Raw genomic sequence first — 13,676 nt, 5'->3', positions numbered from 1 at the left:
TAAATAAATCGAAACATACAAGATTGGTAATGTAGGTACAGAGTATATGTATGGAAGTGATTATTTTGTAAATATCAGATTGTAATAGTATAGATTATGTATCATGTATCATAGAATGGTAACTCTAAAGTATGAGAAGGGGTAAATTTGCACCAATTGAAAAGTTAAGTATCAACCTGACTTTTACCTTCTACCCTATTTAGCACATGTTTGTTCTTCGAGAGCGCCCTGAAACAGTGTTAATAGATCTTATTCAGAGGACAAAGGATGCAGTAAGAGAGCTGGACAATCTGCAGTATCGAAAAATGAAGAAACTTCTTTTCCAGGAGGCACATAATGGACCAACAGTGGAAGCACAGGAAGAAGAAGAGGTAATACTTACATTGACTAAAATCTTGAATTCTCTTTATTGGTTTTTTTCTTTATGCACTTTGCCTTGCCAAGAATTTACCTTTTCTAATGGTTCCCAAGTCATTTTCTTAGCATTAATTATATAATATTCCATTTAGGAAAAAGGGTTTTAGATTGCATGCTCAAAGCCCAACCCCTTTAATGTTAAGTGCACATTGGTATGGTAAAGGCTTTTGAAAGTCTTTTATTAGAAAAAAACTGTTCAACTTTATTTAGTCTAGTTCCTCTCATATTTCTTGGCCACTGAACCCTTGTTTGACTTATCATTCAGTTCCGTGGGACATGCTTTTAGAAGTACTTGAAATTATAGTGTCTTAGAGTTGACTGTTCTCCCTCAGAAGTTATTAAAAAGTTAACAGGCCTTTGACTGTGACAAAGGAAACCTGATTCCTTTTAGTTCTGCATAATTTTATTCCATTTCTATGGCTCTAAAATATTCATTTTACAGATGAGGAAAGTAAGGCTTAGAGTATTTAACTTACTATAGGTGGGGGGCATGTGGATTTATATTTATAGTTTTCAAATTTACCCCATCCCAGTTCTGACTCTTTGGTTATTTTCTGTTGCTTTTTAATGAGAGAGATCACTTTGTATTCTGAAACCATGAGCAATGCTTTTTTTTTTTTTTTCCATTTTAGTAGCACTAAATAACTAATAAGCTATAAAATATTAGATCTCTTATATTTTACTACAAAATCAATACAGATTTTATGCCAATTTTTTTAACCAAAAAATGTGGAATGTGGTCATTATTGAAGCCTTTTAAAACACACATACGCACACACACACATACACATATCATGCCAGTATTACTTATAAATAATTTATTACTAAACTGGTTCAAGATTAAGATGCATGAAATACTCAGGAATATACATTAATTCAGTAGTGGCAATTGTGTGGCAAAATAACAGTAATTTTTTGTGGGGGCTTTTTGTTTATGTTTTAGTTCTTACCATAATCAGAAAATCATTTTTACTGTTTTAGAAATATGAAATACTTTAATATTAAAGTTGTGAAATTAATAAAATTCTATGTAGTTAAATTTTTTTTTTTTTTTTTTATCAGAATGAAACCCAGGGGTGCTTAATCACTGAGCCACATCCTAGCCTTTTGAGACAAGATCTCACTAAGTTGCTTATTAGGGTCTTGCTAAGTTGCTGGGACTGGCTTTGAATTTGGAGTCCTCCTGCCTCAGCCTCCTGAATTGCTAGGATTATAGGCATATGCTACCGTGACCAGCTATGTGGTCAAATCTTTAAAAGCATCTATTCCACTAGGGATCTAAGAAAATTCTATAAATATATACATATATGTACATGCATACATACAATTGTGTGTGCATATGTTGTCTGTATTCATTAAATTCTAGCATATCTTATAAAAGTTTGGTACTACAGACTATAGTAATATTAGTGTCCTAACCCCATGGCTATTTGATTACTTTGTGATTGTGACCGAATTATAAATTATATATTTATAAATATCAAATATATTTATACATTTAACTTGAAATTCTTAGTTTATATGGGAATATGTAGGAATTAATATTATTTGGTGATAGATAATCTTTCAGGAAGAAAGAACAGCATCCTTTATAAAAGTCCTCAGTAAAAAATAAGAAAAGGGCTGGGGTTGTGGCTCAGTGGAGAGCACTTGCCTAGCATGTGTGAGGCACTGGGTTCGATTCTCAGCACTGCATATAAATAAATAAAATAAAGGTATTGTTACAACTAAATATTTTTAAAAAGCATTTACAGGATTTTATTCATTCATTCATTTATTCATTCATTTTGGCGGGCTGGGAATTGAACTCAGGGACTCACACGTGCCAGGCAAATTATACATTGAATCTCATACTCAAGCTCCCCAGAACTTTTTTTTTTTTATAAAGGGAATATTTACATTGACCACAAGAGTTATTGAGAAGTGAGCGAAATATCTATCCTCATGACATTTGTTATAGAAATGTTTTTCAAAAAATGCCAGACAATTAAGAGAAAATTTTGTACATCTGAAATCACCTAAAACTGGACTGCATGCACATAACACTAAGTCTGATCCCCAGAACTGGGAAAAAAAAAAAAAAAAAAGAAGAAGAAGAAAGGAAATAATTCAGAACTGGTCAACTGGCTTTTTCCCCCCTCAACAGTTCAGGGTTTTTGTTATTTATTTGTAGGTCAGTTTTACTTTTCTATTAACAGTTGATAAGCCTTCCTGGTCTTGGCAGGTATAGGGAATTTTTTACAGTAGACCTAACTTTCTTTTTATTGTACTGGGGCTCGAATCCAGGATGCTTTACCACTGAGCTATACGCCCAGTTCTTTTTATTTTTTATTTTGAGCCAAGGGGCTCACCAAGTTGCTCAGAGTTTCCCTAAATTGCTGAGGATAGCCTCAAATTACTGTGATCCTCCTGCCTCAGCCGCCCAAATCACTGCTGCTACAGGCATGTACCACTATACCTGATTTCTAATTTTATTTCTAATAACTGTGTGCCAAGTGGAATCTGTGCTGGATGCTTTAATTAAGAATTCAGAAGAGATGCAGATATTTTAATCTAATGCTCTTTTTCCTTAGGAACAAGATCATGGTGTTGGCCGGACTGGAACAGTCAATAGTGTTGGAAGTAATCAGTCTATTCCCAGTATGTCTATCAGTGCCAGCAGCCAAAGCAGTAGTGTTAATAGTCTTCCAGATGCCTCAGATGATAAAAGTGAACTAGACATGATGGAGGGAGACCATACGGTGATGTCCAACAGTTCTGTCATCCATTTAAAACCTGTGAGTATTTGGATTTCAGTGAAAAATTTCAACATTAGTGAATAATTTTTATCTGATTAGTTTAAGTAAAGGAAGTTTTCTTTTAAGTTTCAAAAGAATGAAACATATTTTAAAATAGCAGTAGTCTTGTTAATTCCTAATCTGTTAACTGCATTTAGAAAACTAAATGTTTTGAGAATATAAGAAGAATTTTTCACAGAACCAAAAAAATCTTAGAAGAAAAAAATATAAAATATTATGTACTATATTATTTGAAGTTCTTACATGGAAAATAAAAATTAAAGAATAGGAAAGATGTGCATGAAATTTATGATAATGATTGCTGTTGAAGAATGAAGGAGAGTTGGAATGAGTGAAAATCAAAAGTGACTTTTACATTTTTCATAATTGTATCTTTAAAATAAGACTAATTGTAGAAAATTATAAATTTAGGGTTTAGGAAATGTAGGTGCAGCCTTATTGCCTTATTCTTTGTAATTCTTTTTTTTTGTGGGGGTGGATACTAAGGATGGAACTCAGGGACACTTGACCACTGAGCCACATTTCTAGCCCTATTTTGTATTTTATTTAGAGACAGGGTCTCACTGAGTTACTTAGCACCTTGCTTTTGCTGAGGCTGGCTTTGAACTTGTGATCCTCCTGCCTCCGCCTCCCAAGCAGTTGGGATTACAGGCATTGCAATTCTTTGCAATTTTGAGTGTAAGTTTTTAAATTTTCTCAAAAATTTTGGAAAAGTCAGATTATTCTTCTTAGCAACTTGTGGGACTGTTTTCTTTTTTACTTCATGTCTTACAGTATTTTAAAAGTTATGGGGCTGGGATTGTGGCTCAGTGGTAGAGTGCTCGCCTAGCACATGCGAGGCCCTGGGTTTCATCCTCAGCACCACATAAAAATAAAATAAGGATATTGTGTCCAACTACAACTAAAAAATAAATATTTACAATAAAAATAAAAGTTATTAGGTACAGTGCCAAAAGGAAAAAACCAAATGTCCATCAACAGATGAATGAATAAACAAATTGTGCTGTACAGAATATTATTCGTTTAGAAAAAACTGAAATTCTGAAACATGCTACTCTGTGGATAAATGTCAACATCATGCCAAAGGCTGGGCATGGTGGCGCATGTCCGTAGTCCTGCCTGGCTCAGGAGGCCAAAGCAGGAGGATTGCAAGTTCAAACTCATCCTCAGCACTTATTGAAGCCCCAAGCAACTTACTGAGACCCTCTCTCAAAATCAAAAAAATGAAAGCACCTGAGTATAGCTCTTAACTGATTTCTTCAGTGGTTAAGTGTCCCTGGGTTCAATCCTCAGTACCCATCCCATCCTGCCCCCTGAAAAAAGAGAAAAAAAAATATGCTAAGGGACATAAGCCAGACAGAAAAGGACAAATACTATATAATTAAACTCGAATGAAATACATGTCTATAATAGGCAAATTCATGGGGATATTTAGAGGTTACCATGGGATGAATGGAAGGTGAAATACAAGCTGTTGCTAATGGATGGAGTCTCTGTTTGGGGTGGTGAAAAAGTTTTGGAAATAGTGGTGATGGGTACACAACATGAAAATGTAGTTAATCTGGGTTAAAATGGCAAGTTTTTTGTTAGACATTTTTTAACACATACATGAAAGCTACTAAGAATGATGGTTATGCAGTAGTAGTATTCAGGGAAACTTCCATTTAATTTTCATATTCGTAGGCAATGGAATCAATCATAAGATTATTTCTGTAAGTAGATGGTTGTTACTTAACTGACTTCTTCAGTTAATGAATGGAAGTTTATAAGGAACAGTATCAGTTCTTTAATATTTAAAACCATTTTTTAATTGCTTGTTTTGTACAGAAGGCAAAGGTAGTTTTAAGCTGTATTGCTTCTAAAATCCAAAAGCCTTTATGTCATTAATTTTTATTACTATTAAAGTATTAGCTACATGTTTCATTATGTTTGTTTGTAAGTGACATTAAAACTTTTCAGTTTTACTTGTAATATGTAGGTTATAAGCCAACCATGTACATTTCCTTATCCTAATCTGTTTTTTTTTTTTTTTTTTTTTTTTTTTTGGTACGAGGGATTTAACTCAGGATCACTCAGCCACTGAGCCACATCCCCACCCCTGTTTTGTATTTTATTTAGAGACAGGGTCTCACTGAATTGCTTAGCCCCTCACCATTGCTGAGGCTGGCTTTGAACTTGCAATCATTTTGTTTCAGCCTCTTGAGCTACTGGGATTACAGGTGGGCGCCACCACGCTCTGTTCATTATCCTGAATCTGTATATTACTTCATACACTGTGGAAACAATTTCTCCTAATTCTAGTTGTGTTGAAGATAAAATGACAGCATTCTCATTTAATTTTTTTTAACCTTTATTTTATTTATTCATTTTATGTGGTGCTGAGGAATGAACCCAGCGCCTTGCACATTCTAGGCGAGTACTCTACCACTGAGCCACAACCACAACCCATCATTTTCTTAAAATAGATTTTTTAGTTGTTGATGGGCCTTTATTTAATTAATTTATTTATATGTAGTACCTCACATATGATCGCCACTGAGCCACAACTCCAGCCCTTATTTTTTTGTTTTTGATTTCTAAAATTATTATTAGATTTATTGATCTAGTTGACTTTGAACTTTAATTTTCTTGAAGTTTCAAACAGTTTGTGTAGTTTACATGATATTGTCTCTTTCTTTGCTTAGGAAGAAGAAAATTACAGAGAAGAAGGAGATCCTAGAACAAGAGTATCAGATCCACAATCTCCTCCCCAAGTATCTCGCCACAAATCACATTATCGTAATCGAGAACACTTTGCAACCATAAGGACGGCATCACTGGTATGTACTTCCCCAGGCCCAGATGGAAATATAGTTTTTCATGTTGAACTTTGGACCCAAATATAAATATATCTTATTTTTTGTACTGGAGTTTGTTTTTCAAAACTTTCATTCAACATTTAAATGCCTGTTATGAGAAGAATGTGTAAAGCACACTGAAACATGGTAAACTAACAGTGTCTTCAAGACATGCCCACAAATAAGTAATCTTTTGAATATATCAAATACTTAACATAATTACAAAGTACTAAATAGTTATTCAGATAACTTTTTATTAGGAACATAAAAGAAGCATTTATCAAACAAATTGTTGGAGCATTTAGAATTATTAGGTTTTTAGGGCTGGGGTGGTGGCTCAATGGTAGAGCGCTTGCCTGGCATGCGTGAGGCTCTGAGTTCAATCCTCTACACCACATAAAAATAAATAAACAAAATAAAGGTATTGTGTACAACTAAAAAATAAATATTTTAAAAAAAAGAAGGATTAGGTTTTACATACAGGGAGAGGAGAAATGGTATTTCCATGTAAGAATTGACAATAAGGTAACATGAGGGTAACCACTAAAAAGGTAATGTTTGGAAATTGCAAATAATCCTATTTGGTATGCTGTAATCCTAATTTCCCAAATAACAATAAATATAGATTTATTTGTTCATTACAAACATGTTATAGTGGGGCATTTAAAACTCTGTTCAGTTAGACACGTGGGACCAAGAACATAATAAAGGATGCTAGGAATTGAAAGAAATTACATTAATATATCATGTGAAAAGTAGGTTATTAGAGAATAAGACAGGGAAAAAAAGTTATTTGAGTCATCTAAATTGCTACATAATAAGCAGAATTACTGTATAATCAGATTTTATAAATCCTATGCCCATGAATCTGTATGGCATGTGGAGTCAGAAATGCAGTACCCCCTCCACATACATGCACTGTTATTCTGCAACATGAAAATAATGCTTTAAACAGAGCAAATGGCAGGGATTATTTATTTATTTATTTGTTTGTTTGTTTATTTATTGATGTCTCTTGGTAGATGTATAAAGCAGGTTGAGATCTGGGGAAAATCTCTTTGTGACATGGCATGTATTAAATGTTCTCAGGCAAGTCTGTATCTCAAATGTTGGCTTCCTCAAATTAATAAATAACATTTATAGATTTAACAAATCAAAAACCTGAAAAAGAGTTTTATATATTTGGCAGAGGGGAGTACCAGGGATCACTTAACCACTGAACCACACCTTCAGGGTCCCCTCCTTTTAATTTTTATTTTAATTTTTTAGTTGTTGATAGCCTTTCTTCCTTCCTTCCTTCCTTCCTTCCTTCCTTTCTTTATTTCTTTATTTATTTTTATATGTGGTGCTGAGAATTGAACCCAGTGCCTCACACATGCTAGGCAAGTGCGCTACCACTGAGCTACAGCCCCACCCCCAGCCCTTTTTGTATTTTATTTAGAGACAGAGTCTCACCAGGTTGCTTAGGACCTCTATAAGTTGCTGAGAATGGCTTTGAACTCCTGATCCTCCTGCCTCAGTCTCCTGAGCAGCTGGGATTATAGGCGTGTGCCACTATGCCTGGCAAGAGTTATATTCTTGAACCTAGTATTTCCACATATTGTAAATAAAATATTCAGAGAGTATGTAGCTTTTTGCACAAATAAACATTGCTGTGTTATATTTTATGAGTACTTTGCCTTCTTTTGTTTTGAATTTTTCTTCATATAATAAAATATACAGATCTTACGTAGTCAATTTGAGGAATATTTAAATTGATATACACCTAAGTTAACCATTACATAAAACAAGAGATGTCAAATTTCCTTCATCTTACAAAGTTATTTTTATACTCCTTTTTAGTTAATTTCTCATTTCCATGAGTATCACCTTTTGTTTCATAATATGTTTTGAATGTTTGGGATTTTATATGAGTGGAATAACATAGAATAATGAATGCATGTTATTGAATAACATGTTATTGTGTTCAACAATGTTAATTTTTTTCTCTAGAAAACCTTTTCATTGTGTGAATATACCACCATTTAAAAAATATTTTTATTAGTTATTGATGGATCCTTATTTATTTATTTGCTTATATGTGGTGCTGAGACTCATACATGCTAGTCAATTGCTCTACCACTGAGCCACAAACCCAGCCCCCTACCACCATTTGTTTATCTATTCTTTTCTTGATAAACTTTTGGTTTGTTTCTGTTTTGGAACTGTTATACATAAGATTGCTGTAAACATTTGTGACCAAGCCATGATGTGAATGTGATCTCTTTTTTTAAATTATAAGTTTTGGTGGTACCAGGGATTGAATCCTTTTTAATTTTTTATTTTGAGACCTCACTAAATTGTCCAAGCTGGCCTCGAATGTGGTTTTCTGCTTCAGAAATACAGGTGTGTGCCACCATGCCCAGCTGGTCTTTTAATTTCGTTTGAGTAAATACCTAAGGGTAGAATTGTCAAGTTCTAGGGTATATGTTTCTTTAATTTTATAAGAAACTTTGTCAGTTTTCAAAAGTGACTGTAGCATTTCACATGCCAATTAGCAATGTATAAGCATTCTAGTTGGAGTCTGAGGCAGGAAGATCACATTTGAAGCCAGCCTGGGCAACTTAGTGAGTTGTCTCAAAATAAGATAAAATGGGCTGGAAATATAATTCAGTAGTAGAGTGCTTCCTTAGCATGCTTAAGGTCCTATGTTCAATCCCCAGTACCACCAAAAAATAAAACAAAACAAAAACCAAATCACTGAAAACATCTGGTAAATTAAATACAAGTGTTGGTGAAGATGCAGAGAAAAGGGAACTCTTGTACATTATTGATGGGAATGTAAAACAGTTTAGGAGTTCCTCAAAAAAATTTAACAATAAGTGAGTGGCAGGAATGATAGCTTGTGCCTGTACTTCCAGAGACTCTGGAGGCTGTGGCAGGAGGATCACAACTTCAAGGCTAGCTTCAGCAACTTAGTGAGACCCTATCTCAAACTAAAACGTGCTAGGTATGTGATTCAGTAGTTCAGTGCCCCTGGGTTCAATCCCCAGTTAAAAAAAAAAAAGAAACAGAAAGAAAGAAAACTAACAGTAGAGCCAAGGCATGGTGGCACACACCTGCAATCAGAGCTTTTTGGAGGCTGAGGCAGAAGGATACCAAATTCAGGTCCAGCCTGGGCAACTTGGTGAGACCCTGTGTCAAAAAATAAAGTAGTAAAAAGTGCTAGGGATTTAGCTTAGTGATAGAGCACTTTGGGTTCAATACCCAATACCACCAAAATTAAATATATAAAAAACTAATAATAAGAACTACCATATGATCCAGTACTCCCATTCCTGAGCACATAACCAGAGGAACTGAAATTAGTATGCCAAAGGAATATCTATACCCTTGAGTATATTGTAGTATTCACAAAAACCAAGATGTGGAATCACCCTAAGTATCTATCAATGTCTATCAATGAATAACGAATGTGTTCTGGGGGCTGGGGAGGGCGGATCATCATTTACAACAATATAGATAAATCTAGAATATGCTATGCTAAGTGAAACAGTCCCACTTACATGTAGAATCCAAAAAGGTTGAAGTCATAAAAGGGGCTAGGTAGGGGTGAGAGGGAGGGAATATGTGGAGTTGTTTGTGAAAGCACACACAGATTCAGATAGACAGGAAGACTAAGTTTTGAGATCTGTTGCACAACAGGGTGACTATAGTCAATAATGATATATTGTATATTTTGAAATATCTAAGACTAAATTTCAAATGTCTCACTATGAAAAATGATTGGTAAATGAAGTGATGAATATGTTAATTAGCTTGATTTAATCATTCTATATTGTATATCTATGTCAAAACATCACATTGTACTCCATAAATGTGTACAATTATAAGGTCAGTCAAACATAATTTTATAGGCTAGGAGTATAGTTTGGTGGTAAAACAAACCCTTAGATTGTAATAAAGCCATGGGGTTGATTCCCAGCACTGCCAAAAAATAATACTAACCTTTATAAAAAACTGAAAACAGACAAGTTCATGTACATACATATTCATAGAGGCACTGTTCACAATAGCCAAAAGGAAAGGGTCAAATGTGTGTCAGTGGGTGAAAAACTATGATATATTTACAATGAAATATTTTTCTGCTATAAGAAGAAATGAGGTAATGATACATTCAACAACATAAATGAACCTCAAAAACACAATGAAATATATTTAGACATGTATCACTTTCTTTATTTTTTTTTTTAATGTGGTGCTGAGGATCAAACCCAGTGCCTCACACATGTGAGGCAAATGCTGTACCACTGAGCCACAACCAAGCCTTACATCACATTCTTTTATACACATATATATATATAAAATATATATATATATATATATATATATTTTTTTTTTTTAGAGAGAGAGAATTTTAATATTTATTTTTTAGTGGACACAACATCTTTGTTTGTATGTGGTGCTGAGGAGCGAACCCGGGCCGCACGCATGTCAGGCGAGCACGCTACTGCTTGAGCCACATCCCCAGCCCGATACATGTTTTCTAAATAGATAAAGCGCATGTATTTAAAAAAAACACAGTGAATGGATTAAGTGTCACTGAATCTTTCAATGTAAAATGATTAATTTTAGGTTCTATGAACTTTATCTTAATTTAAAAATCGTATTTATATATTTTTTCTTTGTGATCATTGGTGTTTACATCCTGCCCAAGAAACGTGCTTACTTTCAGGGTCATGAAGATATTTTATGATTTCTTCTGCTTTATTATTATAGATTTTATAGTTAGATAAGAAATCATCTCAAAAATAAGAAAGAAAGATGTCATCCTCTTCACATTAGTTTTTATACATTAAGTGAGAGATGTGAGAGTTCACGGGTTTTTTTTTTTTTCTGTGTAAAGAAGCACTTCTTTTAGGGGCTGAGATTGTGGCTCAGTGGTGAAGCGCTTGTCTAGCACATACGAGGCCCTGGGTTCAATGCTCAGCACCACATAAAAATAAATAAATAAAGGTATTGTTTCCAACCATTTCCAAAAAATAAAAAAAGTTTAAAAAAGACAAAAAAAAAAGAAGCAGCAGCAGCAGCAGCACTTCTTTTAGCAGGATTTGTTAAAAGTGCTTTTTTTTTCCCTCTGAATTAACTTGAGTTTTTGGTAGAAAAATGTGTGGTCTGTTTCTAGATTTTTTGTTGTTGTCCTTGTTGAAAGGGAGTATTGTATGTTGCCAGTACCAGTGTCTTGATCATGGTGCTCTCATCCTTCTGCTTTGTTTTTTCTAAAGATTATTTTGGCATTCTAGGTCCTTTACATTCCCACATAAATTTTAGAACCTGTTTGTCTGTTTCTTTAAAAGACCTGCTGGAAATTTAATTGGAAACTGCAACATTGGGATCTCTTAAATTAATTACCTAGTTAATTAATAGTAGGATGGTCTAAATGCTTTTGAAAGAAAATGTTTTGCTTTCTTTTCTTTTTTCTCCATTGTTTGTATGTGGTGCTGAGGAGCGAACCCGGGCCGCACGCATGTCAGGCGAGCACGCTACTGCTTGAGCCACATCCCCAGCCCGATACATGTTTTCTAAATAGATAAAGCGCATGTATTTAAAAAAAACACAGTGAATGGATTAAGTGTCACTGAATCTTTCAATGTAAAATGATTAATTTTAGGTTCTATGAACTTTATCTTAATTTAAAAATCGTATTTATATATTTTTTCTTTGTGATCATTGGTGTTTACATCCTGCCCAAGAAACGTGCTTACTTTCAGGGTCATGAAGATATTTTATGATTTCTTCTGCTTTATTATTATAGATTTTATAGTTAGATAAGAAATCATCTCAAAAATAAGAAAGAAAGATGTCATCCTCTTCACATTAGTTTTTATACATTAAGTGAGAGATGTGAGAGTTCACGGGTTTTTTTTTTTTTCTGTGTAAAGAAGCACTTCTTTTAGGGGCTGAGATTGTGGCTCAGTGGTGAAGCGCTTGTCTAGCACATACGAGGCCCTGGGTTCAATGCTCAGCACCACATAAAAATAAATAAATAAAGGTATTGTTTCCAACCATTTCCAAAAAATAAAAAAAGTTTAAAAAAGACAAAAAAAAAAGAAGCAGCAGCAGCAGCAGCACTTCTTTTAGCAGGATTTGTTAAAAGTGCTTTTTTTTTCCCTCTGAATTAACTTGAGTTTTTGGTAGAAAAATGTGTGGTCTGTTTCTAGATTTTTTGTTGTTGTCCTTGTTGAAAGGGAGTATTGTATGTTGCCAGTACCAGTGTCTTGATCATGGTGCTCTCATCCTTCTGCTTTGTTTTTTCTAAAGATTATTTTGGCATTCTAGGTCCTTTACATTCCCACATAAATTTTAGAACCTGTTTGTCTGTTTCTTTAAAAGACCTGCTGGAAATTTAATTGGAAACTGCAACATTGGGATCTCTTAAATTAATTACCTAGTTAATTAATAGTAGGATGGTCTAAATGCTTTTGAAAGAAAATGTTTTGCTTTCTTTTCTTTTTTCTCCATTGTTTGTATGTCTAGGTTACAAGGCAAATGCAAGAACATGAGCAGGACTCTGAGCTTAGAGAACAGATGTCTGGCTATAAGCGAATGAGACGGCAGCACCAAAAGCAACTGATGACTCTGGAAAATAAGCTAAAGGCTGAGATGGATGAACACCGCCTAAGATTAGACAAAGATCTTGAAACTCAGCGTAATAATTTTGCTGCAGAAATGGAGAAACTTATCAAGAAACATCAAGCTGCTATGGAAAAAGAGGTAGGTGGCTATTGAAGTATTATTAGTTTATTTTAATTTTAGCTTTTGTCTATCTCATAATTAACCGATATAGCATTTTAATATTAGGGTATAAACTGTTTTGTGAATTGATGATAGATCAGTCACCAAAAAAGATGGTTCATGTGTGTTTTTCTAATTTTGTGACTTAATATATGCATTTTGAGTATGAAAAATATTATGATATATTTTAATACAAGTACTAGATCTGGGAAATAATAGGCATGGGATCATTTCCTGATACTTGATAGCTTTATAGTATCCCATTGGATAAGTCATTCAACCATTTTAGTCTTTTGATACCCTGCTTATCTGAGGACTTTGGTAAATCTTATCAATAGTTGATTTAGCTCTCAAAAAATTATTCATGAGTCTCTACTTCTGTGTATTTTTAAGAAACATTTTTAAAATTTTTGTTGCATTCTATGTCAGAATACAAAGAATGTTTGAGATTATATATTGATTCAGATTCGTTTACGAATGAATTTTCATTACTATATGGTACGGGTATATTTTCAGTATTCTAGTTGCTTTTTCCTGTAGTGTTTTTGGTGTCCAATCAGTTTCATTTTATTTTGCTAGTCACATTTATCAAATAACATGTAAACTTCTTAGTAAAATCACATAATTTCATCAAAATATGTCCAAGTTGAACATAATGCATTGAAGCATTTTTATCATAGCTGCCCTGTTCTTCCCCACCAAAAAAAAAAAAAGAAAGAAAAGAAAAAAAACTCTGACAGTGTAGGGAAATTGGCAAAATAAATTATGGTATAAATAAATATTTGATTTTGAATTTTTTGGGGGGGCGGTACTAGGGATTAAACTCAGGGGCATTCGGCCACTGAGCCAC

At 33.9% G+C, this 13,676-nt stretch overlaps 1 protein-coding gene across 3 annotated transcripts in view; it reads left to right on the top strand.

Moving 5' to 3' along the window:
- Positions 1-13,676, top strand: part of Taok1 (TAO kinase 1) — a 130,258-nt gene that overhangs the window by 85,757 nt on the left and 30,825 nt on the right. For all 3 annotated transcript variants that reach the window (XM_015501049.2, XM_048793625.1, XM_048793631.1), the window contains exons 11-14: positions 204-371; positions 2,991-3,194; positions 5,900-6,034; positions 12,569-12,805. In XM_015501049.2, the coding sequence (XP_015356535.1) occupies positions 204-371; positions 2,991-3,194; positions 5,900-6,034; positions 12,569-12,805 (744 nt within the window). The remainder of the gene's footprint in view (positions 1-203; positions 372-2,990; positions 3,195-5,899; positions 6,035-12,568; positions 12,806-13,676) is intronic.

This window comes from Marmota marmota, unplaced genomic scaffold, assembly GCF_001458135.2.
Source record: "Marmota marmota marmota unplaced genomic scaffold, marMar, whole genome shotgun sequence".
In the NCBI taxonomy this organism is placed as follows: domain Eukaryota; kingdom Metazoa; phylum Chordata; class Mammalia; order Rodentia; family Sciuridae; genus Marmota; species Marmota marmota.
Note: the sequence above shows the minus strand (reverse complement) of the source record. Positions and strands in the feature narration are given on the sequence as shown.